This window comes from Nerophis ophidion, linkage group LG17 (genome assembly GCF_033978795.1).
Source record: "Nerophis ophidion isolate RoL-2023_Sa linkage group LG17, RoL_Noph_v1.0, whole genome shotgun sequence".
In the NCBI taxonomy this organism is placed as follows: domain Eukaryota; kingdom Metazoa; phylum Chordata; class Actinopteri; order Syngnathiformes; family Syngnathidae; genus Nerophis; species Nerophis ophidion.
The window spans coordinates 29,400,970-29,428,523 of NC_084627.1; the positions used below are offsets into that span (position 1 = coordinate 29,400,970).

The 27,554-nt window shown below is 39.0% G+C and overlaps 1 protein-coding gene across 3 annotated transcripts in view; it reads left to right on the forward strand.

Moving 5' to 3' along the window:
* LOC133536308 (poly [ADP-ribose] polymerase tankyrase-1) overlaps positions 1-27,554 on the forward strand; it is a 337,423-nt gene that overhangs the window by 46,700 nt on the left and 263,169 nt on the right. For all 3 annotated transcript variants that reach the window (XM_061876734.1, XM_061876733.1, XM_061876732.1), the window contains 2 exons: positions 6,552-6,667; positions 18,051-18,159. Coding sequence is in view for 2 of the 3 variants with exons in the window: in XM_061876733.1 (XP_061732717.1) it covers positions 6,552-6,667; positions 18,051-18,159 (225 nt within the window). In the remaining variant the exon portion in view is untranslated. The remainder of the gene's footprint in view (positions 1-6,551; positions 6,668-18,050; positions 18,160-27,554) is intronic.

Genomic DNA, 27,554 nt, shown 5'->3' on the forward strand with positions numbered 1-27,554 from the left:
TGTATACCCCATTCCAGGTTGTTTTTGGAGAACCTGTTAGACCTAGCTTATTTATCAAAAACAGGTTCAGCAATTAGTCTTACCAATCCCGATCATCTCCAGACAGAAAGCTTTTACACTTTAAGCAAAATTGCTTACCTTTAGATGCGCGCGTTCAAACCTCCGTCTGCCTGAGAAAAAGACCGGGAGCGGATGTCGACCTGCAGCGTTCTAGACCATCCTGCCGACAACGCTAATCTTATGTGGTGGAGGGTCCGACGCTTAAACAGCAAACAAAGTGGTTTTAGTACAAAAGTTTTATTTACCCATAATCAAAAAGTACAATTTGGATTGAATTGCCCATGCAAACAGACAACTTCCTCCGGAGAGACGTGGATGATCGAAATCAGGCAAAATCATTCATAGGCCTGGTCTACTTGGCCATTTATTTGTTTCCCTCTTGTGTCAAGGTCCCGTTGTTTTGGACCTGTGTGTACTGCAACATCCTTGAATCCCTTAGTCATAATATACAGTCAAAACATTTTGTAGAATGGTTAGCCCGACCACAAGTTCAACTTTCACCTACATATGATCCTTCAATGGTCCTGAATAGGAACAAAAGAAAAGAGCAGACCTCTTAAGGTTTTTTGACAGGCTTTCCTCTTGGAATGCAAAAGACACAAAATATGGTTCAAAAGGTCAGAAATTCCACTACAAAAGCTAACACCCTATTTGCGTATGATGTCACCTAGCGGCAGTATGTAGACGCTGAAGAGTGCAGGGCCAAGAACCCAACCTTGGGGAACTCCACACGTTACTTTAACATACTCCGAGGTCACATTGTTATGGGAGACGCACTGCATCCTGTCAGTAAGATAGGAGTTAAACCAAGACAAGGCTAAGTCTGACATACAAATAGGTGTTTTGATATGCTCTAGTTAAATATTATGATCGATAATATCGAAATCAGCGCTAAGATCAAGAAGCAGCAACAGGGATGATGCATGAGCATCCATCGTTAGCAATAGATCATTAGTCATTTTTGTGAGCTCTGTCTCCGTAGAGTGATTTGCCCTGAGGTCAGGATCGAGGTTAGGTTTTTTGAGCAGAGGATGAATAACTGCTTTTTTGAATGCTAGCGGAACAGTGCCAGAGGAAAGTGATAAGTTTATAATATTTAGCACTGATGGTCCTAATATTGTCAACAGTTCCTTGATAAGTTTCCCAGGAAGTGGGTCAAGTAAACATGTTTGTTTTATTCCATTTACACGCCGTAGGAGTTCCTCTGTTATTTAATCAAAAAGAGAGAGACTGTTTTGGAGGGCAATCCCCGTCGTAGATACAGTCGTATCAATGTTAATATAAGCCAGTTGTAGCTGGGATGCGTTGTCTTTAATCTCTTTTCTAATGAGTTCAAATTTCTTATTAAAGAAATTCATAAAGTCATCTGCTGAGTGGGTGGAGCTACTACTCCCTTGTTGGGTTAGCGAATATTTAGGATCGTTTTTTTTGAGGCGGATGAGATTTGAGTAATCTTTAGCTAAGGTAAGCATGCTTTTATAAATGATTAAACTATCACTCCAAGCTTGATGGAAAACCTCAAATTTAGTCGCGCGCCCTTGCATTCCAGATTTCTACGTGATGATTTAAGAGCTCTAGTTTCTTCTGTAAACCATGGGGTACGCCTTTTAGGACTGCTATACTATTAATGGTTTCGCGCAGGGCGTCGTTAAAGTTGTTACTGAGGTTATCGATAGAGCCCACATCATTTGGGAATGGCGCATTACCGAAGGCAGTAGACCAGCAAAAGTCATCCTTGTGGCAGCGTTAATGTTGTGGCTACTAAAGCAGTTATTATTTTTAGCTTGTTGACAATGAGTCAGAGCTTTGAATTTTATAAGGTATTGATCAGACATTACTTTAGAATACGGGAGCATCATAACTTTGGAGGTGGTGACACCCATGACAAGCACTAGAAAATCACTGGTACTTTAACTTTATCTATCGTATTACCGTTGCAATGCTTGGGTTCATTTATTATTTGTGTAAGACCACAGCTATCAATTATAGTTTGGAGCACCACAAACGTAGGGTCTGATGGGATATTCATATGGATATCAAAGTCCCAATTTCAATTATATTGTCGGTGTGTGTCACTAGATCAGCGACGAACTCTGAGAATTCACTGATAAAGTCCGAATAGGACCCAGAGGGGGGCGGTGGATAACAGCCAGGTATAGAGGCAGTGGTGCGACAGACCTCATAGTAAGCACCTCAAATTATTTATATTTATTACTTAGGTTAGGGGTAAGGTTAAGGTTTCTTTTTAAGGGGACGGGCAATATGCGCATTCGTATAGTTAGGAGGAGATGCCTCGTTCAGCGCAAAAGATTTGTCTAAGATTGTTGTCTCTAATGACCTCATTAAAGGCCTACTGAAATTAGATTTTCTTATTTAAACGGGGATAGCAGGTCCATTTTATTTGTCATTCTTGATCATTTTGCGATATTGCCATATTTTTGCTGAAAGGATTTAGTAGAGAACATCCACGATAAAGTTCGCAACTTTAGGTGTTAAGAGAAATTCCCTGCCTCTACCGGAAGTCGCAGACGATCATGTCACACGTGTGGGGGCTCCTCACATCCTCACGTTGTTTTTAATGGGAGCCTCCAACAAAAAGTGCTATTCGGACCGAGAAAACAACAATTTCCCCATTAATTTGAGCGAGGATGAAAAATTTGTGTTGGAGGATATTGATAGCGACAGACTAGAAAAAAAAAAGATTGAAAAAAATAAGTTAAAAAAAAAAACGCGATTGCATTGGGACGGATTCCGATTTTTTTTAGAGACATTTACTAGGATATTTCTGGGAAATCCCTTATCTTTCTATTGTGTTGCTTGTGTTTTAGTGAGTTTAACTGTACCTGATAGTCGGAGGTGTACGTCCACGGGTGTCTTGACGCCAATGTCTCAGGGGAGTCGACGGCAGCTTTATGTACGGCACAAGCTCAGCTTTTCTCCGGTAAGAAGCAACTTTTTACCACAATTTTCTCACCGAAAACTGCTGGTTGACATTCCGTTGTGATTCATGTTTGCTCTGATCCATAGTTTAATAAAGTTTCACCTCCAGGAATTTTGAACAAGGAATCACCGTGTGTTTGTGTGGCTAAAGGCTGAAGCTTCCCAACTCCTTCTTTCTACTGTGACTTCTCCAATATTAATTGAACAAATTGCAAAAGATTCAGCAACACAGATCTCCAAAATACTGTGTAATTATGCCGTTAAAGCAGATGACTTTTAGCTGTGTGTGTGTGCAGCGCTCATATTTCCTTAAAACCTGTGACGTCTTGCGTACACGTCATCATTACACGACGTTTTCAAGACGAAACTCCCGGGAAATTTAAATTTGTACTTTAGTAAACTAAAAAGGCCGTATTGGCATGTGTTGCAATGTTAATATTTCAACATTGATATATAAACTATCAGACTGTGTGGTGGGTAGTAGTGGGTTTCAGAAGGCCTTTAACTAATAATGTTTTGGGAGACAATGATCTTATGTTTAAAAAGCCCATGTTATACATAGTGGGCTGTTTTGACAAATTTTTGTTAAAGTTTTCCGTAGTATTACTATTAATAATGTTGCGTTTATTTTGCGTAGTGCGCCTTAAATAATTTTGACCATATCTAGGAATTGATATGACGGCAATCTTCAGATTGTTTGTTTGGTGCTGCGATACACTGAACGTGTCATAATTTGCCACCTCAGTAGAATGCTTGTCCACCTCTGGCACAGTCACTGCTGAAAAAAAACATGTGTGTTGTGTATTATTCTACGAGAATTGCTATGTGTGCATGGATTTTCCAGCCTGGCCCTGGCTAGTTCTAGTTTAACTGACTCCTCACCTGGATTAACAGACACTGTAATTGCCTGTGACCGGGCTTGCTCTAGTGTAGTTAGTCAAGTGTGACTCAAACAATAATCTATGTTCCTAGCCAGGATGATGGCATCTTCCTGGTTATGGTGAAGGCCATCTCTCTTTAGCAGGCCCGGTTTGCCCCAGAAAGAGGGCCAATTATCGTCAGTCCCTGTTGTCTACAAAAACTAGCCAGCCACTTTTTAAGTGAGACTAATCTGCTATATCTCTCATCATTGCCTCTCTCAGGCAGGGGGGCAGAGACAAGTGCTCGATGCCTGGACATCTTTCTAGTGAGATTACAAGTCCTACCTATGTCCCTCTTTGTAATCTCTGCCTGTCTCATTCTTGTGTCATTGGAGCCAACATATACTACTGTGTTCGCATAGCTAGTGGTGCGATTAGCCTGTCGTACGTGTTTACTAGGCCTGTTGCAAGTTATCTCTCTAAGATTAGCTTCAATGTCAGGTGCTGTGACCCCGGGAATACAGTTACACATTCACACACAGAACATTGTGTGTGACTTGTGATTATTAGCGTTGTCGCCCCCTACTGTACAAATTTCGCGCTTCGTGTATTAGACATGTTTTACTCTAAGACAAATAACACGACCACAAATAGAAAATACATCACAAAGTTGGCAATTTCAATACAAAACAAACTAAATATCTTTATGCACAAATTATATCTACTTACAAATGGTTTTCCATTCTTTGTGGTGAAGCTTACACGCTGGAATTTCTACCATGGTTGCTGCTTGTCTGGATGAATGTGTCCGTCGCTTAAAACGTCTGCTCGGAAACAAGACTTGAGCACTTGCTTGGGCAGAACAGTCATACTTTGATGTCCAGTCCTTGTTAAAAGTCAGATTTTTGCAATTTATTTCGATTTTTTCCAAGGTTGAATGAGTAGTCTTCTTCTACTTACCCCACTGCTGCTTCACTTTGACACATATGCCTTGCTGTTACCCTGCAGAGTGGCAGGAGTAATGCACAAATGATCAGCCCTAGTTTTAATGGTTTCGTCAAGCCTATTTGGGTAATGTTCGGTGGGCCAAATTGAAAAGCTTTGGCAGGCCTAATGTGGCCCACGAGCCGCCGGTTGAAGAGTTTTGGCCTAAAATCTATCTTGCAATAATTTATTGCAGCTTCCTGCGATAACGATAAATATCACAGTATTTTATTTGGCATATAAATTATATTATACACATTTAAAAACAGGCGGTTTTTAATTTGGCTGCTGTCTTATGTGGTAATATTGCTTTGTTTCCGGTTGTGTAATTTCTCAAAACTTTTATTAATTTACTTGTCAATATTGGGTTACTTTCTGTTGTAACATGGTTCTATTTACATTTCTGTTAAAATGTAATAAGCACCCTTTCTTTAGTTTTTTGGATACTTTAAATGATACTACATATTTGGGTATCAATACAATACCAAGTAGTTACATGGGCAGTATTGGTAATACCAATGTTACTGATACTTAGAGTTGACAAGATCATTGAATTAATCCATTTTTGATCACAGTTATAATTAGACAAAAACACAGGATAGCTGTTTAACAATATCAAATATATGTTATTATTATTACTAATGATTTACAATATATCAATATATATAATTACTTTATGTTCTATTCTCTTTCATACACTATTTTGAACAAAATAAAGACAGTAATGCACAATAAGCGCAGTGGGGGAGTGGCCGTGCGCAACCCGAGGGTCCCTGGTTCAATCCCCACCTAGTACCAAACTCGTCACGTCCGGTTGTGTCCTGAGCAAGGCACTTCACCCTTGCTCCTGATGGGTGCTGGTTAGCGCCTTGCGAGGCAGCTCCCTCCATCAGTGTGTGAATGTGTGTGTGAATGGGTAAATGTGGAAGTAGTGTCAAAGCGCTTTGAGTACCTTGAAGGTAGAAAAGCGCTATACAAGTACAACCCATTTATCATATGTATAAGTACATATAATCAAAAGCTATGATTAGCTCTGATTGAATCCTTTGGTTTTTGCCTTTAAAGCACCCCTGTGTGTCCAGGAGCTTATTTCCTGAGTTTGTGAACAATAAAAAGCGACACAAGATTGTTTTAATTATAAATGTATCTAATCACTGTATTGACCATATACTTACTTAGTGGTTAGCATTGCTTGTTGTATCCTCTTACGTTGTGTCACGTTGGATGTTTAGCTAGTTCTCGTCCTCCAGTGGAAATACTTTCAAGAAATGTAGTTTATTTTCTGCTTTGGAGGCTAGGATTAGTGACTTAGAAGGGACGTTAACCACTAGCGAGAACACTACTTAGTGTTGAGGACACGGTCATTCATTTTGCTGTTAAATTTGAGGGACTCATCTAGAAAGTATCAACCTGCCATCCATCCATTTTTTCACCGCTTGTCCCTCTTATATACCGACAACATTAAAAGATCTATCCTGGGCCAAAGTTATATCATTGTCTATATCGCACAATCCTGCTAAAAGTAAACTAACGCCTGACCCTGAAATACTTGTAAAACTATCTCAAGATCTTGCAATAGTTTCTTGGTATTGTATTCATTTTTCGCTCTCATTTTTTTCCCTACCTTGTCTCTGTATTGTAGACACTTTTTTAATATGCTGCTGTGTATTGCCATCCTTTTTTTGCTCCTCACTCATCCTAACTCAGGTTTTGGACGTAAAGATGTGGTAGACCACCTCCTTCAGAATGGCGCCAACATCCATGCCCGTGACGATGGTGGTTTGATCCCTCTTCACAACGCGTGCTCGTTTGGGCACTCTGAGGTGACACTGACTTTTTATCATATTTTTGTTTCAGTCATTTTGATTAGTGTTTCTTAACTATTGGAGCGTGTCATATTGTTGGACCACGAGCATTTCCTGGAGGGCTGTCAAACAATATCTGTTTCTCAGCTCTGGCCCTTATGGGCTGTAGCGGTAGTCAGTTGAAATACACTTTTCTAACACCTGTGGCAGTAATGACAATATGAAACAAATGAACACTGGAGCTAGTCATAGAGACGTTTTGTAAGCACAAAAAATATGACTAAATGAATGAAGCTGTATTTCCATTTGCACTTTAATTTTATTGACATTTTAAAGACATATTCATTGTTAATTTAGTTTTTTTATTTTAGGACAACATAAATATTTTTTGGTCAGTTATTTATGAGTCCCTTTTTATGCAGTATTTTTGGTTAGTATTTATTTTTCACAAATCAGCCTGACCGTGTTGAATAAATAATCTTTGATTAACAGATGCTTTCATATTATTTAACACATGGTTTCATATTATTTGACAAGATTGTAAACTGCGAGTAGGTTAGATATGGATACGATTAAAATACGATTAAAATCAAGAGTTGGTTTATTAATTCAATGTTGATATTTGAGTAGGGGTAAAGTTGGGCACTGATGGTAAAAAGGTTAATTTTAATTTTTTTTTTTAATTTAGCCTTTATTTAACCAGGTAAAAATCCCATTGAGATCAAAGATCTCTTTTCCAATGGAGCCCCGGCCATGAGGGCAGCAGCAAGGTTACATTAAAAACAGTAAACAACACACAAAACATCACATTTACAACATTAAAACTTGCTCATATGACACATGTGTATACAGACAAGGTAAACTGCAATCCTTTCACAGAAGCTTTAAACTCATTCAATGTAACAAATGTTTGGAGTAGAATATTCGATTATAGGTTATTCCAAGCCTTCGGTGCTGAAAACCTAAATGCTTTCTTGCCCAGTTCAGTTCTTACTTTGGGGACGACCGATTGCAGAACATTCATTGAACGAAGATTGTGACTTCCTTGTTTCTTTGTTAAAAGACAAGATGGATAAGATGGTGTGATACTCAGAATGTTTTTGTAGTTGAACACATACCAATGATTGAGGTGTCAAGCACATAAGGACATCCAGTTAACCAGTGAGTATAACACACAATGGTGAGTAAAGGGAGCGCAGTTGGTGATGAATCTCAGTGCCCCGTGGTATACACTATCCAGCTTGTGGAGACAACCAGCAGTAGCATTCATGTACAACACATCTCCATAGTCAATAACAGGTAAGAACCCCTGGTTTAGATCACACCAAAATTAATTACAGACATATACAATGGAAACTGTTTATGTCGCCCAACTCAGTGTCCATTTGTCCACTGTGCCCGCTAAAATCGACAACACTTAAACTTGAGAACCAAACGGATACTTCCATTAAAAGTCAGTCCGTTTATGTCAACGTGTTAAGTTCTTTATCTATTGTGCGTTTTCTGCTGTGGCTCTAAAACTTTGGAACAATCTCCCTTTGGTAATTCGGACGTCTTCCTCTTTAATGAGTTTTAATTCCCGTCTTAAAACATATTTTTACACCTTAGCTTTCAAACCATTGTGAGCGTTATGTATCTTAGTTTATTTTGTTTTCTTTTATGTATTTTTTTTTCTTTTTAAAGGGGAACTGCACTTTTTGAATTTTGCCTATCGTGTACAATCATTATGAAAAACATGACAATGGATGTTCTTTTTGCATTTTAAATATTAATTAAATATGATCAAAAGTCTGCTTACAATGGAGCCTACGGGAGCCGCGCAATTCCACTTACACAGCCCTAATTAAAAAAACATTCACCATTGAGGTTTTATTTACATGAGAAGTATATATTTAATGTAATAATAAGCACATTTATAGTAACATTTAATATTTACGTATTTTTAATATTTTAAGTATACATGGCTCATGAATTTAAAAAACACGTTTTATTTTTCACACTTTTTTACTTCATTACTGATGATTACTCACTGCAGACATTACGAGAAAAAACAAACATAACATCACTTACGATGCAAGGTCTGCTGTCATTAGGATGCGGACTGCTCGGATATTCATATATTCTCATGTAGGTGAAAAATTACTCATAATCCTCACAAAGAAAAGCGGTGGGGGTCCAGAGGGACCGAGCGCCTTTTTGTGTCGTCCTCACCAGTTTCGGGTCCTAAATGGCTGTCAAAGTGTACCAACTTGTCGAAATGCCTACTCAGACTTCTTCTGTGCAGGTGTAATGCATAATTTATGATCTAGAAAAGGAAGCAAGGAAGCAGCAGACCACTCAATGTAAACATGGCAAACAAGCTTGTGATCATGGCGCTGCTATAAGTAGTTTGTCTGTTAGCACTCATAGTAACAATATCACAAATACGTGGTTAATTTTAAAGTCAGGAAATGTAAATGGAGTATTGTTAGCACATTTTAAATGGTTATTTATTGGATTTTATGGGCGTAATAGTGAAGCTCCCATTGGTTTTCGCTGTAATCAGACTTTTATTTACGTTTATTTCATATTTATAACGCATGAAAAAAAAATCCATCTGTTGTCATGTATTTCATAATGATTGTGGAGGATAAGCAAAATTCACAAAAAAGTGCAGTTCGCCTTTAATTTACAAGGCTGTCCTTAGTATTATCCTGCTTTTAAATGGGTATTTTAACTACTGTACAGCACTTTATGAAACTTTTATTGTTTTAAATTGTGCTATACAAATAAAGTGGATTAGATTGATTTGGAAAACATACAACCAAATTACTGCAATAGCTCTGTTTGATGAACATATAGAATTCATGAAAATGCTAGAATTAAATATAAATATTAGTTACGGATGTCTTAAGATCAATAATGTATTTAGGAATTTCTATGCGTCATTCTACTAATTTTCTCATTGTTCTACTCCTGAGCTTGATAATTTAGGTTTGGTAATGTTAGAGAGACCAATTACTGCTGCAGAATTAAATGTTGCATAATTATCACTACACTGCTATCCTCCAAAATTAAAAACAATGTTGGCATAAGCTAGCCCCCATTTTATTTAACATGTTCAATGAATCATTTAGCAAACGCTAAACCAAGCTTCAATTTCTCTCTTGAAAAAAAGGCAAGGACCCTTTGTATCGTCCTATTAGCCTGTTAAATATGGACTTCAAATTATTATGCAAACTGCTGGCTTCACGTCTGGATACTATTCTCCATTCTATTATTAATGCGGGTCAAACCGGGTTCATTGAAAATAGGCACTCCTTTTCTAAACTTAGATGTCCTTTCAATATATTGTATTTTGTGCCTGCTCACTGAGGAGGCAGTGATACAGTTGTGATCAAAATTATTCAACCCCCACACAATTTTGGTGTTTTAGCAAGTTGGACATTTATTCCGTATTTTTTTTATAGTCATATCAAATAAAGATGTGTCAAATAGACAAACGCAACTTAAATTGTAACACTGTATTTTACAAAATACCAAAAAAGGACATTTTTCTTAATATCTCATTGACAAAATTATTCAACCCCCTAGTTTCATGCATTTTTAGTACTTAGTAGAACCCCCTTTGGCAGGAATTACATCGTTCAAACGTGATACATAACCGGACACAAGCTTCTTGCAACGATTCATATTCCTGGGCTTGCGTGCTGCAACTGCCTTCTTCAAGTCCCACCACAGGTTTTCTATAGGATTTAGGTCTGGCGACTGTGAAGGCCACTCCAGAGTCTTCCAGCCCTTCTTCTGCAACCACTCTGATGTTGATTTGGAGGTATGCTTGGGACCGTTGTCCTGTTGGAATGTCCAACGTCTCCCAAGCCTCAGCTTCGTCACTGACTTCATGACATTTGCAGCTAATATATCCTGGTAGGAAATAGAATTCATAATGCCTTGAACGCGCTGGAGATTCCCGGTACCTGAGGCAGAGAAACAGCCCCACAGCATGCTTAACCCCCCACCATGCTTAACAGTAGGCAAGGTGTTCTTCTCTTTGTAAGCTTAATTTTTTCTCCTCCAGACATAACGTTGATTCATAGGCCCAAATAGTTCCAGTTTTGTCTCATCACTCCATAGAACAGTTTCCCAAAACCTTTGGGGTTTGTCCAGATGATTTTTGGCATACTGGAGTCTATTTTCCTTGTGCCTGGTAGTCAGAAGTGGGGTGCGCCTGGGAGTTCTGGCATGGAGGCTTTCATCTCGTAATGCGCGCCTTATTGTCTGGGACGAAACCTGCGTTCCCCCTCTCTGCAAGGTTCTGTTGTAGTTCCTCAGCTGTTACCCGGGGGTTTTTCACCACTGTACGCACACAGCATCCTCTTTGTACCACGCCCAGGTAGTGCCTTTAGCTTTAAACTTGCGAATTATGCTCCCAACTGTGTCTCTTGGAATGTGTAATGTCTTTGCTATTTTGTTATATCCATATCCTTTCTTAGGAAGAGAAATTACCTCCTCTCTTGACTTCTTTGACCACTCCATGGACTTCAACCTGTTGCAAATACACCATTGACCATCTACAAGAAGCTGACCGTCGACGATAAAGTTTGCAACTTTTGGTCACTAATAAAAAAGCCTTGCCTTTACCGGAAGTAGCAGACGATGTGCGCGTGACGTCACATCCTCACATTGTTTATAATTATAGCCTGCAACAGCAAGAGCTATTCAGACCGAGAAAGCGACAATTTCCCCATTAATTTTAGCGAGGATGAAAGATATGCGGATGAGGAAATTAGGCTACACTAGAAAAAAAAGAGAAAAAGAAAAAAAAAGCGATTGCAGTGGGAGTGATTCAGATGTTATTACACACATTTACTATGATAATTCTGAAACATCCCTTATCTGCCTATTGTGTTGCTAGTGTTTTAGTGAGATTAAATAGTACCTGAAAGTCGCAGGGGTGTGGCCACGGGTGTGTTGACCGCGAGTGTCTCTGAGGGAAGTCACGCAGCTGCAGCAGGACGGAAGCTCCGCTGATGTCTCTGGTAAAAGCCGACTTATTATCACAATTTTCTCTGCCGGTTGACATGTGGTCGGGATCCATGTTCGCTTGACCGCTCTGATCCATAGTAAAGCTTCACCTTCGGGAATTTTAAACAAGGAAACACCGGCTGTGTTTGTGTGGCTAAAGGCTAAATGCTTCCCACCTCCATCTTTCTACTTTGACTTCTCCATTATTAATTGAACAAATTGCAAAAGATTCAGCAACACAGATGTCCAGAATACTGTGTAATTATGCGATTAAAGCAGACTACATATAGCTTAAATCGGGCTGTAAAATAATATCCGCTACAACCCGAGACGTCAAACGCACGCGTCATCATACGAGTCATCATACCGCAACGTTTTCAACACGACACTTCACGGGAAATTTAAAATTGCAATTTAGTAAACTAAAAAGGCCGTATTGGCATGTGTTGCAATGTTAATATTTCATCAGTGATATATAAACTATCAGACTGCGTGGTCGGTAGTTGTGGGTTTCATTAGGCCTCTAAGCGCCTGATTTTGAGTCTTGTGTAACATAAAGGATGAGCAATTTCCCACTCCTGACTGGTTCTACCATGATTTAGTTTTAAAATATCACATTTGAAGTGCTGATTAACCACATTTTTCCCCAGCATGTGAATTTTAAAGTTCACACATGGCTTTTCTTGTATTAGCTTGACAGATTGCAAACACATTACTGCGAGCTCTTGGTGGAAAAGCAGCGAAGAGCTGTGGCTCTCAGTTGATCGATACCGTATGAGCACTTAAAAGGTTCACTTTAACTTTCCGACGCAGGGAGGATCTGATAAAAATTTTGGAGTAACTTCATGTTAAACTCCTTGGAATAAACATTAATTGCCACTTCTCTGGTAATGCAGGGGCATCTCAATATGTTTGAATATCATTTTAAAGAAGCTGTTTGCAACTTGCTCTAAACCCAAAAATATAACAAGAATACCATCGGCTATGTTATGACACCATTAGTGGTTTAACAGAACATATATATTTTTAAATGTCAACATTTTTCACTATTACTAATTAAATTAAATACAAAGAAATTGGTTGGCTTTCATGGCTGTGACTCAGTGCTCTCCCATCCACACGTACATGCTCCGAGCGAGTGCACATACACAAAATCAGTCCAATAGAGGCAACTGACAATTTGTGGTCATGTTGTTGTTATGATAGCATATACATTTATTGATAGCTAACATTGGTAGCTAAACTTTGCCAAATTGCTATCATTAGCTGACAACACACAAAGCTAATGTCTGTGTGTGTGTGTTGAATAAAAACCTAGTTTACATCATTACATGGTAGAAGGCAGCTGCAAAAAAGTTGCAAACAGCACCTTAGAATTAATTGATTTCAGGAATTCATTTGAAAAAGTGACTGGATTCTCCACAAAGAGTGTAATATTTGGATAACATATATAATAAAATTTTGATGATTACATCTAATAACAACACTTAATTAAGTATTCCAAAGCCTTATGTGATGACCCGTTTCCCAGATCGTGTTTTATATTTAGGATTTCCTTAGTTCTGTTTTAGCACCCCTGTGTTTGTGTTTCTGGTTACCATGGGCGCTGATTATGTTCACCTGCCTCTTGTTAGTGGTCGGAACGCTCACCTGCTTCCGGTCACTAATCGGAGAGGTTTTTATGTCTGCCTCTCGCCACACTCGGCCTGGCTGTTTTGTTTGCGTCACACAACACGTTACGTTGGCTATCTTTGATTCTTGTTCCTGTGGTAAGTTTATCTTTAGCTTCCGGTGCCATCGGCACATTCCTATTTTTGTATTATTGCCTTGTCATGGTAATAAATCCTTTTCCTACCTATAATAAATCCTTTCCTACCTATAATAAATCCTTTTCCTACTTCCTGCTTCCGAACGTCCCTTTTGCATCTTGGGGAAACGTAATAAGACATCGCCTTGAGACAGCATTAGCTCCCCACCGACACCTACATCCAGGCAATTTTTTTAAATTGTCATTTATAGTAGGTTTGTTTTTAAAGTAAGCCTGTGTCAGAAGTGGGAAGCGTGTGAGAGACATACCTGTCAACATTTGCATTTCAAAGTACGGAAAACTTCCTAAGAAAACAAGTAAAATAAAAATTTTCATCACATATTGCCATTAGATAAGTAAATAAAAGGCCCTCTTATGTGGACTTGAACCCATGTCCCTTGAATCACGACATAGGCCTTGTTCACACTGCAGGACAATACCCATATTTAGTCCCATAAGTGACCTGTATCTGATTTTTCAGGTCAGTGTGAACAGTGAAAATCCGAATGTTTCAAATATGACCCAGGCCTCTTTCGTATGTGGATATAAATCAAATATCTACCCAATGCAACTGCAGCCTGAACTCTCCGGTCGAGTTTATCCAACCAATACGTCCTCCAAATGCGATAAGTGTCATAATTCTTTGCCAAAATAGACAGTTGCAAAATAAATAGTTGACAAATGAGCAGAAAAGAGGCAAAACAATATTTTTTTTTAGGAGCTCAATCTTCCACGTCCCTGACTGCTTGCCCACAAGCACTCCGGAACAGACATCATAATATACCACAAACTGCAAGAGCCAAAATGCCAACCATAGTTGTACATAAAATAGTTTTTATGAGTGTTAGCGCTGATAAGCTCTATTCACATGCAGCACTGCTTACAGGAAGGGCTTAGGCTATTTTATAAAATCTAAAGAGTTCATGAAACACTTCCTGATTAGGTTGCAAAGACACAGTCAGAGCCATTATGCACGACAGAAAATCATACACACATCAAATTCTAAAGCTAAATTAACAGTTTAAACACGCTTGTGTAAAAAATATATTGTAGCTAAATGACTTACGTTTAGTCAGTGAAGAACCACAGATGTCAGGAACCTGGCTGCTCATCATCTGTCCTCAATCAAAAAAGAATGCCCACCTCCCGGGCCTTTTCTTTTTTGTACTTTAACTGAATATAAGCTACAGTTTTTAAGTTTTAAAAAACTCCACAATCTGAGTCAGTGCTTGCCATTTGCCAAAGCACTGGAGAGAAGCACTGATGTATACAGGTAATCAAAGAATACAAACGATCCTTTACCTTATTGCTTTTAAAAAAAATATATGCTCATATATAATTGTATATATTCATATTTTTCACAAATGTAAATGTTTTTAAATACACATTAACAATAATCTAACACACTGTAGTGAACAGTTAAATGGGCCGTTACCGAGATATGCTCAACTTTTTGCAACGTGCAGGGCAGAAGCTGCCTATGTGCTCAACACCGCTGTGTGTATGTGTGAGGCTGATGCTGCACTGTGTGATGATCACTGCTACTCCAACCACACTACAGTAACACAACTTTCTTTTTAACATAACTGTGCCATGGAAGTGAAAATGAAAATCATAACAAGCTCCGGGTATAAAACAGCTACTACTATTAGCCGCACATTTGTTTTGACCTATTTCTTGACTACAGATATTGCGATCAACCCTCATTAAAACTAAAAAGTATTCATGCACATGAATGCTGGAGTGGTCATTGATTCTGTGTTGTTACAAGATTTGTGAGAAGAGGAGGTTATCCTTCCTGACAAGACAAAGACAATATTGTAAGGGAGAAATGCCTGAAAGACAACAGGGTTTAAAGAAAGAAATGATCCCCGTTCCATCTTGGCCTGGAAAATGTTAAAGACCCCTGGTCTAAAGTACACATATTAATGATAAAAATAAAGAAAAATTCTGTATTTTAATATATTTTAATCGTTTGACAGCCCTGATTTTGATAAATATAAATTAATCATATGCAACAGTTTGGAAATAATGCAGTACTAATAGCAGAACCACCATAATTCACACATTTGATATAAAGTTTATCTAAATAAATCAAGGTAAAACCGTATTTTTGTCTTTAACTAAATAATTAGCACACTAGTTGTAGTGATGCACACAATTAAACAATATCAATACATTTATATGTAAATTTGCCACTAAATAAAGGTAACATACATACAAATTGCATCTTTCTGAGTTGGTCCTTCTTGTGGTTCTCAGTCTTAGACATACCTGAAATAACTTTTCCCTGACAAGGTGCTGAGGAAACATGAAACAAGAACTTGATTTATTGTTCCAATTTATAACTCTAGAGGGAGTGTGAGCAAGATAATTCTGCTACTACTGTACTACAAATGTTAAACTATAGACATACTTGCCAACCTTGAGACTTCCGATTTCGGGGGTGGGGCGAAGGCGTGGTTGGGGCAGGGGGCGTGGTTAAGATGGGAGGAGTATATTTACAGCTACAATTCACCAACTCGAGTACTTCATATATATATATATATATATATGTATGTATGAAATACTTGACTTTCAGTGAATTCTAGCTATATATATATATTCATTTCGCGACCCCGACCCCGAAAGGGAATAAGCGGTAGAAAATGGATGGATGGATATATATATATATATAAATAGTTGAATTTCAGAGGACACACTGTACAAATACACAGTAATAAAAACATAGTTGTTCTAGTAACTGTACTGTGCTTGCTGGTTACTAAAAAAACAACAACACTTACCTTTCACTCAATGAGTAACCTTTGTTCTGCCATTTGCGTACTGGCGAGCGATCGCCGAATCCGGGAACATATCCTTCACGGATTTGTTGTAGACATCCGCAAAGGAGAACGGGATGTTGCTTTCAGCTATCAGCATAGCCATCTTTGTCTCAGCATAAATTACACCATCGGGGTCTCCATTTTGCGAGGTGGCCCATAATACTGGGTTGTGAACAATGTTGCGCTGCGGACGCTTTGTGCTTTGCTGACCGTTCATGACTGAGTATATCCATTCGGCCACCGTGTTCAATGGAGAAGTCTGTTCTACAAAATTTACAGGCAACATACCCTTTCCCCTTCGAGCTCTCCTGGATAAACTGAAATTCTTGTTTCCAATTGTTTTGGAACTTGCAACCGTATTTCTTCATTTTGCTCATCGACGGTGTAATATTTTGGGTTGGAGTCAATAACTAGGCGAGGTGATGAAGTTACGTCTCTTTACTGTGGGCTTCAGAACAGACTCCCTCACTTGTCGTCAGGTGCACAACACCACGTAAATCGTTGGCCAATCAAAAAGCAACCCCATAATGGTATAGCTAACATTCACCAGCCAGATAGCAACAGACAGCATAGATCACTCTATTACAGACAGCTCTCGCCATGGCTTTAACTTCCTCGTTCTTCTGCTTCGTCTCCTTGTGTGTGCAGTTTTTTATAAAAATCCGTAGATGTTGTAACTTGATTGGGCAGGCGAGCTTTTTATATAGTGGAAAAGTGGACGTGAAAACAGGCTGTCCCCACTCAGGTCCGCATGAAGCTGGAGGAGGCGTGGCCTCCAGCTCCGGCTGAATTTCGGGCGGTTTTCGGGAGAAAATTTCTTCCGGGAGGTTTTCCGGAGGGGCGCTAAATTTCGGGAGTCTTCCGGAAAATCCGGGAGGGTTGGCAAGTATGCTCCTAAGTCACCTTCCCAAAGTGACCAAATTGAGGGCGTACGTGGAAAGTTTGATTGTAAATAAGTGTAATTCACTACAAATACCCAGAATCCCATGCATCGCTGACTCTTCCTGGCTACATTATGCACACGCTAGCACCAACCCCCCCATCCCCTCCGTGCGTCGGTTGAGGTGGGTGGGGTTGGAGGGGTCGGGGTTTGGTGCTAGCGTGTGTATAATATAGCCAGGAAGCGTCAGCGATGCATGGGATTCTGGGTATTTGTACTGTTGTGTTTATGTTGTCTTACAGTGCGGATGTTCTTCAAAAATGTTTGTCATTCTTGTATGGTGTGGGTTCACAGAAGGGTGCATATTAGTAAGTGTTTAAGTTGTTTATATTACAACCCTCAGTGTAACCTGTATGGCTGTTGAACAAGTATGCCTTGCAGGTATGTGTGTGAGTTGACAAGAACTGCGTATAGCATGCGACCGGCCGACAAGCAGATAGCATTGTGTTAAAGCGGGCGCGACGACATGTGAAAGACAGGCACTCAATATTGTAGACCAGGTGAAGACCGGCCCCCGAGTAATTCCCGGGAGAGGCACCAAACTCCGGAAACCTCCCGACATATTCGGGGGGGGGGTCATTGATTATGCAGCTGAGCCACATCAGAGTGACCAAAGAGCCACTTGCAGCTCCGGAGCCATGGGTTGCCGACCCCTGCTATAGTTGTTGTACTTCCAACATTTGGACACTAATTCTGTCTTTATAACCCCTCCTCTTCTGGGGCTTTCTTGTCTTGACATTGTTGCTCTGGATAGAAACACTTGCTCTGTACAGTTTGGTGATGGAGAATAAATAATAGATGTGTGTGTGTGTGTGTTGTTGCCAGGTGGTGTCCTTGTTGCTGTGTCAGGGAGCCGAACCCAATGCCCGAGACAACTGGAACTATACACCTTTACACGAGGCTGCCATCAAGGGCAAGATAGACGTGTGTATAGGTAAGAATAAGAAAAGATAACTGAGAATGATTTTTTCTTTTGTGGTTTATTAAACTGTGGCTAGCTTTTCAAACACATTCTGTGTTCTCAGAAGTGGATCATTATTTTCTAAATGCAAAGGATTGTCCTTGTCACCTTCCTTGCTGTAGGCGCCAAGTCATTTTTTATTTGGTCAATAACATCTGTAGACTCTCTGACCCAGACTGTCTGCTGCTTAACAGAAAGTCACTGCTGAGCACCTCTGACTTGAAAATTTAAGCTGGTATCATTCAAAAATTCTAACAAGACATATTAGTCAAATGAACTGTTGTTTGGATTTTTAAGTATCGGGTAGTTGCTATGGTACTGGGGAGTGATAAACACAGTCAAGGTGCATCAATTTGCAGTGCATCCTAAAAGTATTAAAACTCATCTTTCCCACATTTTGCTATGGCACAACCTTATTCCTAAATTAAAAACATTAGTTTGACCTTGCAATGAGGTGGCGACTTGTCCAGAATACAGCTGAGATATACAAAATGCAGAGGAATGACAATTTGTTGTTGCTTTTTGATACAAATTATGAGTTGTGGTTACCAATATTTTGTCAATCTTCTGGCAAAAAACATTCCCTGTTTGGGTTGAAAAAAATGTATGAAAATGAACGTTCCAAACCTGAGTAGCTTTTGACGATATTCATTATGTAAATGTAGCTCTCAAAGAAGAAAGGTTGTTGAGACCCCTGGTTTACAGCTAACAAAACCCTCAAATGTCATCAAATGTTCAATATTGGAAACTGGTTCACTTCTTAGGCCTTTAATTGGTCTATTTGTCCTAATTAAACTCTTGAAATTAAATAACTTTTGCAACATATTTTAATTTATTGAGATGCTCAAGTAAAAACAGTGTAAATGAGTGACTCACAATTCTAAATCGATTTACTTAAACGGGGCTTATTATGCAAAACCAACTTTTCTACTTACTGGTACCTCTTTTTGTGTATTTGGGATCTGCATAAGTCCCAAAAATTGTAATTCAAACCATGGACTCATTACGAAGATATATATAAAACAATCTTGCCTTCCTTTATACCGTATTTTTGGGAGTATAAGTCGCTCCGGAGTATAAGTCGCACCTGCCGAAAATGCATAATAAAGAAGGAAAAAACATATATAAGTCGCACTGGAGTATAAGTCGCATTTTTGGGGAAATTTATTTGATAAAACCCAACACCAAGAATAGACATTTAAAAGGCAATTTAAAATAAATAAAGAATAGTGAACAACAGGCTGAATAAGTGTACGTTATATGAGGCATAAATAACCAACTGAGAAGGTGCCTGGTATGTTAACGTAACATATTATGTAAGAGTCATTCAAATAACTATATCATATAGACCATGCTATAGCCTATGCTATAGTTAACCAAACAATCTATCAGTCCTAATCGCTAAATCCCATGAAATCTTATATATCTAGTCTCTTACGTGAATGATCAAAATAATAATATTTGATATTTTACGGTAATGTGTTAATAATTTCACACATAAGTCGCTCCAGAGTATATGTCGTACCCCGGGCCAAACTATGAAAAAAACTGCGACTTACAGTCCGAAAAATACAGTACTTTCTCTAAACGATCCGTTCGGTATTTGACCGATATGTGACGTTTTTCAAAGGGTATTATCGACATACTGTATATGGTAGACATTTACCCAAACACACCTTTGCACAAGTCTGCCATTGTAGTCCGCCACTGCTATCAATGTATTTTCTTCTTTTTCTCTATCCTCTTGTTGTGGGGGGTGACTGGCTCGTACAGGCATCCTCTGCTGTTTCCATATGTAATACAAACCCCGTTTCCATATGAGTTGGGAAATTGTGTTAGATGTAAATATAAACGGAATACAATGATTTGCAAATCATTTTCAACCCATATTCAGTTGAATATGCTACAAAGACAACATATATGATGTTCAAACTGATAAACATTTTTTTTTTTGCAAATAATCATTAACATTAGAATTTGATGCCAGCAACACGTGACAAAGAAGTTGGGAAAGGTGGCAATAAATACTGATAAAGTTGAGGAATGCTCATCAAACACTTACATGGAACATCCCATAGGTGTGCAGGCTAATTGGGAACAGTTGGGTGCCATGATTGGGTATATGAGCAGCTTCCATGAAATGATAAGTAATTCACAAACAAGGATGGGGCGAGGGTCACCACTTTGTAAGCAAATTGTCGAACAGTTTTAGAACAACATTTCTCAACGAGCTATTGCAAGGAATTTAGGGATTTTACCATCTACGGTCCGTAAAATCATCAATAGGTTCAGAGAATCTGGAGAAATCACTGCACGTAAGCGATGATATTACGGACTTTTGATCCCTCAGGCGGTACTGCATCAAAAACCGACATCAGTGTGTAAAGGATTTACCACATGTGCTCAGGAACACTTCATAAAACCACTGTCAGTAACTACAGTTGGTCGCTACATCTGTAAGTGCAAGTTAAAACTCTACTATGCAAAGCCAAACTCATTTATCAACAATATCCTGCAACGCCGCCAGCTTGGCTGGGTCCGAGCTCAGCTAAGATGGACTGATGCAAAGTGGAAAAGTGTTCTGTGGTCTGACGAGTCCACATTTCAAATTATGTTTGGAAACAGAGGACGTGGTGTCCTCCAGAGCAAAGAGGAAATTAAACATTCGGATTGTTATCGGTGCAAAGTTCAAAAGCCAGTATCTGTGATGGTATGGGGGTGTATTAGTGCCCAAGGCATGGGTAACTTACACATCTGTGAAGGAACCATTAGTGCTGAAAGGTTCTTAAAGGTTTTGGAGCAACATATGTTGTCATCCATCAACGTTATGGACACCACTGCTTATTTCCGCAAGACAAGTGTTACAACAGCGTGGCTGTTGTAACACGTATGGAAACAGGGTTTGTACAATATAGCGTATAGTTTGAACCTACTTACGGTAGAGTCGATATGGAAGCGCTAAAAACTACAACATGGCAGGAGGGGAGAAGACACAGTCAAAGTGGAGGCACGTAAATAGGACAACTCACAAAAAGGTACATCCTGAAGAGACGATCAGAAAGCAGCATGACGATGGTCTGTATAACATAACCTATGCAAAGTTTTGACTGAAAAAACACCATTACCTGTTATGCAGACCACAAAGAAGTGTTTTAAATGTAAAATTAATTATAAAATTACCCATTTTAAGCCCCACTTAAGAACTTAATGTTTTGGTTAATTTTGGCAGCACGAGTGGATTAAAGCAGTAGTGTTTTGCAAGAAGGAAGACTACACTACATTTCCCATGAGGACTAGGGCATACAGCTTCAAACTGACACTATAATACCACTATGATTCAGTCCATGGATATTGTCATTCATACAGGTCGTTGTAATCTCAGGGCATTCTATCGATCGCACGGGACTGTTTAGTTTGTCTTGGAAGACATTTCATCAGTTCATGCTCATAGACTTAGATTGGTCAGATCTAGTGTTAGACTTTGAATGGTCCGATCTAGTCTAGTGGCTGGTGTAATATTTATACTCCAATACCATAATACTATACCATAATTTTTCACGCTCCTTTGTGCCATTTGTTTACGACTGAATGGAATTCTAACCTGGGTGATTCTGTCTATTATGAGCAGTTAGTGGTCGATCCACAGCGATCGTTCTGCCAAACAATACCACAATGTTAACTAGGGAAAATTACACTTCAACGACTGTCCTCGGCATTGACAGTAAGTTGTTTGTATCTTAACAGTTGTTTTTCTCACAACGATAAGGCAAAACCATCCTTGCCCAGGCACACCGTCCTGGTATTGGAGTATAAATATTTGGGGTTTAGGCACCAGCTGCTAGATTATATCTGACCAGTCTAAGTCTTTGAGCATAAACTGATGAAGCCTACACGGATGAGAGGCGAAACGTCTCCTAGGACAAACCAAACAGTTCAGTTAAATAAATGATAAATGGGTTGTACTTGTATAGCGCTTTTCTACCTTCAAGGTACTCAAAGCGCTTTGACACTACTTCCACATTTACCCATTCACACACACATTCACACACTGATGGAGGGAGCTGCCATGCAAGGCGCCAACCAGCACCCATCAGGAGCAAGGGTGAAGTGTCTTGCTCAGGACACAACGGACGTGACGAGGTTGGTACTAGGTGGGATTTGAACCAGGGAACCTCGGGTTGCGCACGGCCACTCTCCCACTGCGCCACGCCGTCCCTGATCGATTGAATGCTCTGAGAGTATTACTGATCTTTCCACACTAAGAACCTTCACTTTTTACTCAAACTTTATATTTGTGTTTTGCATTCATCGCAGAGTTGTTTTCTTTTTACAGTACTTTTGAGTTATTTGTTTGGCTGTTCGAGTCAGTGTCAAACTGTGAGCGATCAAGCTGGTGGCGATTTATTACTGCCATGCAAATTTAAGAAAGCTAACATTAGCATTATCATTTTGATTTGAGCATTGAAAGTCACTTTCTAGTTTAGCAGGAAAAGAGCTATGGCATGATAGGCTGAAAATCCCTCTCCATCATGTAGCTTAAGCCAGTGAGTGAAAGCCGGGCCAATGTTGATCCTTGATTGTCCTTTTATACAGGTATAGTCTCCCCTTCTCGTTTTTTTTTTCTCCACAGACAAAACTTTTCATTTCTTTGGTTGTTTTGTAGCTTCTGCCATGATAGCAGTAATTGCATGTAGGCCTTCTTCTTTTAGTTTTCTGGCGGAACGTCGTCGTTCGCATGTTCGAATTTAATATCTCTACCATACTGCGGCCTAGTTGAAAATCACTGCCTTCATGATAACATGAATAAATTAAAACCGCATGTATAGGTCTAAAATAGGTCTATAAATGTTCTCATTCATCCAGTCATTGTAATCTCAGGGCATTCAACTGATTGCAACTGGACTGTTTGGATTGTCTTGGAAGATGTTTCGCCTCTTATCTGAGCTGATTTCATCTGTTTGTGCTCATAGACTTAGATTAGTCAGATTTGTGCTGGTTAAAAAAATCTTCTGAGTTTTTCAGATAGACTCGATACATATGGAATGGCAATATGTTTGTGTCTGTCACCTTCACCTCATTCCTTCTGTTCTTGTTATTTCTGGAACTGGATGCGACTAGCTGGGAAAACCGCAAATATTGAGGGCTTCCCTCAAATGCCTATGTTCTGGCCCAGGAACACGCTCGTGGTTTTGGAGTATAAACATTTTGGGTTTTGGCACCAGCCGCTAGACTAGATCTGACCAAACTAAGTCTATGAGCACGGACTGATGACGTCTACTCTGATGAAAGGCGAAACGTCTTCCAAGACAAACCAAACAGTCCAGTTGCAATCGATTGAATGCCCTGAGCAAGGGCGTAGAATTGGGTAGGGACGCTAGGGACACGTCCCTACCAATATCCAGCCGCTACTGTGTAGTCACTATCAATACAAGCGCTGCCCGTAATGTTTAGTCAATGATTATGGCACAGAAAGGGTTAAATGTCCGTCTCTGCTTGAAGTCCCGCCTCTAACCTAAATATCGCTCCCTGATTGGTTGCCGGTTTCATGCTAACTTACGTGTGATTGGCTGTCCCCGCTGTCACTCCTTCTGCTTTTAAAAGCTAGCCTACATGCTAGTTGCTAGCGAGCGGACGAGAGTGTCACGCCAAATTTCTTCCCCCCTACAAAAACCTTACCCCCCCCCATTTACTTCTGGGGTCCTGATTAATACAGACGTTTTGTTAACCCTATATTATAAAAATATAACGCTATATTATAAAAATACAGACGTTTTGTTAACGCTGTATTATAAAACATTTTTTAAAAACAATTTACAAACACAAGCTATGGGATGACACATTTACTTCTGGGGTCACGTTTCCTCTAATGTCATGGCATCGTCTTTTCCTCCGCTTTTTTTCAGGTGAAAGTCAATGCTTAGTCCCCTTTACCATTGTTAACCCTCCCCGGAGGTGAAAGTTAACCTTAAACATGTGAATTCAACTACCTTAGTCCGTTTTTTAACATCCTAAAAACATCAGCTGTCTTTTACTACGGACTGCAACGGTCCGTTGTCATGGATACACGACAACAACTTCCATTCATACCAGTCATGCGTGCCTGAGGCGGAGTGATAGTCTGTGCTGTGATAAGGCTTTAGAATATTTAAACCACGGTTAACAACCAATCAGATCGCCGGATTTCACCTTTTCGTTTTATTTTTGAAATTATTTTTTAGTTTCATGTATTTGTGTAGAAGTGAGCAACGGTTTGAAAATACCAAAGTGGTGGAAATACAATAAGCCCTCACTAGATGATCATGTGATTTTACAATGCTAAAATATAATTCATTAATATGAAGTAATATTCATATTTAGTAAAAGCCTTTTTGCTCAGGCAGTAACTGTACCATCAAGCTCTATGGTCATTGTCCTTAATGTATCTGTCATGCATCAACATATTTTTGGCCAGCAGTTTATTTCTGTGACAGACCGGCGGAGGCATGTGTTTGGCTCTTTCAAATAGGAACAACAAGTGGAAACTAATCTGCTTGTATTTGAGTATTAGTGACAAACATATTTACAGTACAAAAGCAGCAATAGAAAGAAGTAGTTGAAGGGAAAAATTGTGAGTGATTTAAACACAAGTTGGGGAAAAGATTATTACAGTAAATTTATGTTTATTTAATATGTTGTATTGCATGAATGTATTTCTGATGTTGTTGATGTAGGCTATGTTAATTGACAGTATGATGCACAGTTGCACTACAGCCCTACACTAAAGAGTAAAGATGAGAACTCTTCCAAGTTGTCTCCTTTGCTTTCATTTTAGTTGCTTTACCCTATAACATCTGCATGACGTGAAATTATGATTGCTAATGTAAAAAAAAAAAAAGTAAACTTTCAGAGTGCTGGCTTGGAGCACTTTTGTGTCCCCACCAATCTCAAAATCAAACCTACTCCCTTGGCCCTGAGATAGGGCTGGGCGATATATCGATATATACGATATATCGCAGGTTTGTCTCTGTGCGATATAGAACATGACTATATCGTAATATTTTATTATATGTTCTCACACGTTGCTTTAAGCTACGTGCATTACATTACTGGCGTGTCTCACTCCTTCTTGTCTGTCCTTCTCACAGAGACATAAAATAAGCCCGCCTTCTTACATACGTCACATACTGTCGCCTATGTAGCGTCACACGCTCTCGCCTCAGCTAACGTTAGCATGGCTAGTCGAGTTGCATTTAGCTGCGTGCATCACACAACAGGCGTTTCTCACTCATCGGCTCTCATTCTCACAGAGACAGAAAGAAGCCAGCCTTCTTACATACGTCACATACTCTCGCGAGCCTAGCGTCATAGCTCTCGCCGATCAGAGTAGCAGCATGGCTAACATTAGCTGACGCAGGTCGAGCGAGCGGAGCTTGTGACAAAACAAGAGAGAGCTGGTGCGAAACTTATCACAAATGGAGGAAGAACAATAAATGCCCAACATAAAGAGCAGGGGGTCCATCATCTGGCGGTGGTTTGGCTCCAAGTGGGAAGATACTCAGCAGACAACAGCAATATGCTGTTCAATGTACTGTATATACTATGATTAACCTGTGTGATGACTGTATTATGCTGATAGTATATATTTGTACCATGAATTGATTAACGTGGACCCCGACTTAAACAAGTTGAAAAACTTATTGGGGTGTTACCATTTAGTGTTCAATTGTACGGAATATGTACTGTACTGTGCAATCTACTAATATAAGTATCAATCAATCAATGCAAAGTATGCAGGAGAAGTGTTACTACAAAAAGGTAGCAACCCTATTAATTTGTTCTTTCATTTAAAAAGTCACCCGCGAGAGAATGAAGAGTATTTAATAAATACAGTTTTGGTCAATTGACTTAGTTGTGATTTCCCTCTCTGCATGAAAGTTTAAAAGTAGCACATATTAATGCAATATGAAGAAGAATGTTTTAATGTGGACTCATAGAATCATCATACTGCTGTGATTATATGCATCAAGTGTTCATTCAAGGCCAAGGCAAAATATCGTAATATATATCGCAATATGGCATAAAAATATTGCGATATTAATAAAAGCCAATATCGCCCAGCCCTACCCTGAGATTACATGTAATAAATAGTGCATACATTAGAACAACTATGTTTCATGTTATTATGGGGTAGTTTCTATAGAATTCCGAGGGGTGTTGATGATAAATGGCTTTCGGTTTGCATAGTAGTTTTAATTTGCACTTACAGATGTAGCGACCACCTGTAATTAATGACAGTGGTTTTATGAAGTGTACCTGAGCCCATGTGGTATAATTTTTTACACACTGATGTCGGTTTTTGATGCAGTACCGGCTGAGGGATCAAAGTTCCGTAATATCATCGCTTACGTGCAGGGATTTCTCCAGATTCTCTGAACCTTTTGATGATTTTACGGACCGTAGATGGTGAAATCCCTAAATTCCTTGCAATAGCTCGTTGAGAAATGTTGTTCTAAAACTGTTCGACAATTTGCTTACAAATTGGTGACCCTCGCCCCATCCTTGTTTTTGAATTACATAGCATTTCATAGAAGCTGCTTTTATACCCAATTATGGCACCCACCTGTTCCCAATTAGCCTGCACACCTGTGGGATGTTCCAAATAAGTGTTTGATGAGCTTTCCTCAACTTTATCAGTATTTATTGCCACCTTTCCTAACTTCTTTGTCACATGTTGCTGGCATCAAAATCTAAAGTTAATGATTATTTGCAAAAAAAAATGTTTATCAGTTTGAACATCAAATATGTTGTCTTTGTAGCATATTCAACTGAATATGGGTTGAAAATGATTTGCAAATCATTGTATTCCGTTTATATTTACATCTAACACAATTTCCCAACTCATATTGAAACGGGGTTTATATATATATATATATATATATATATATATATATATATACATGTATATATATTAGGGCTGCGAATCTTTGGGTGTCCCACGATTCGATTCAATATATTTTCTTGGGGTTATGATTCAATGATATATCGATTTTTTTCAATTCGATTCAAAGGGATTCTGTATTCATTGAATACATAGGATTTCAGCAGGATCTACCCCAGTCTGCTCACATGCAAGCAGAGAAGTAGATTTAGAAAAAAAAAAGCTTTTATAATTGTAAAGGACAATGTTTTATCAACTGATTGCAATAATGTAAATTTGTTTTAACTATTTAATGAACCAAAAATATGACTTATTTTATCTTTGTGAAAACATTGGACACACTGTGTTGTCAAGCTTTTTTAGATGGGATGCAAGTGTAAGCCACTGTTACACTATTGTTCTTTTTTTTATTTTTATAAATGTCTAATGATTATGTCAATGAGGGATTTTT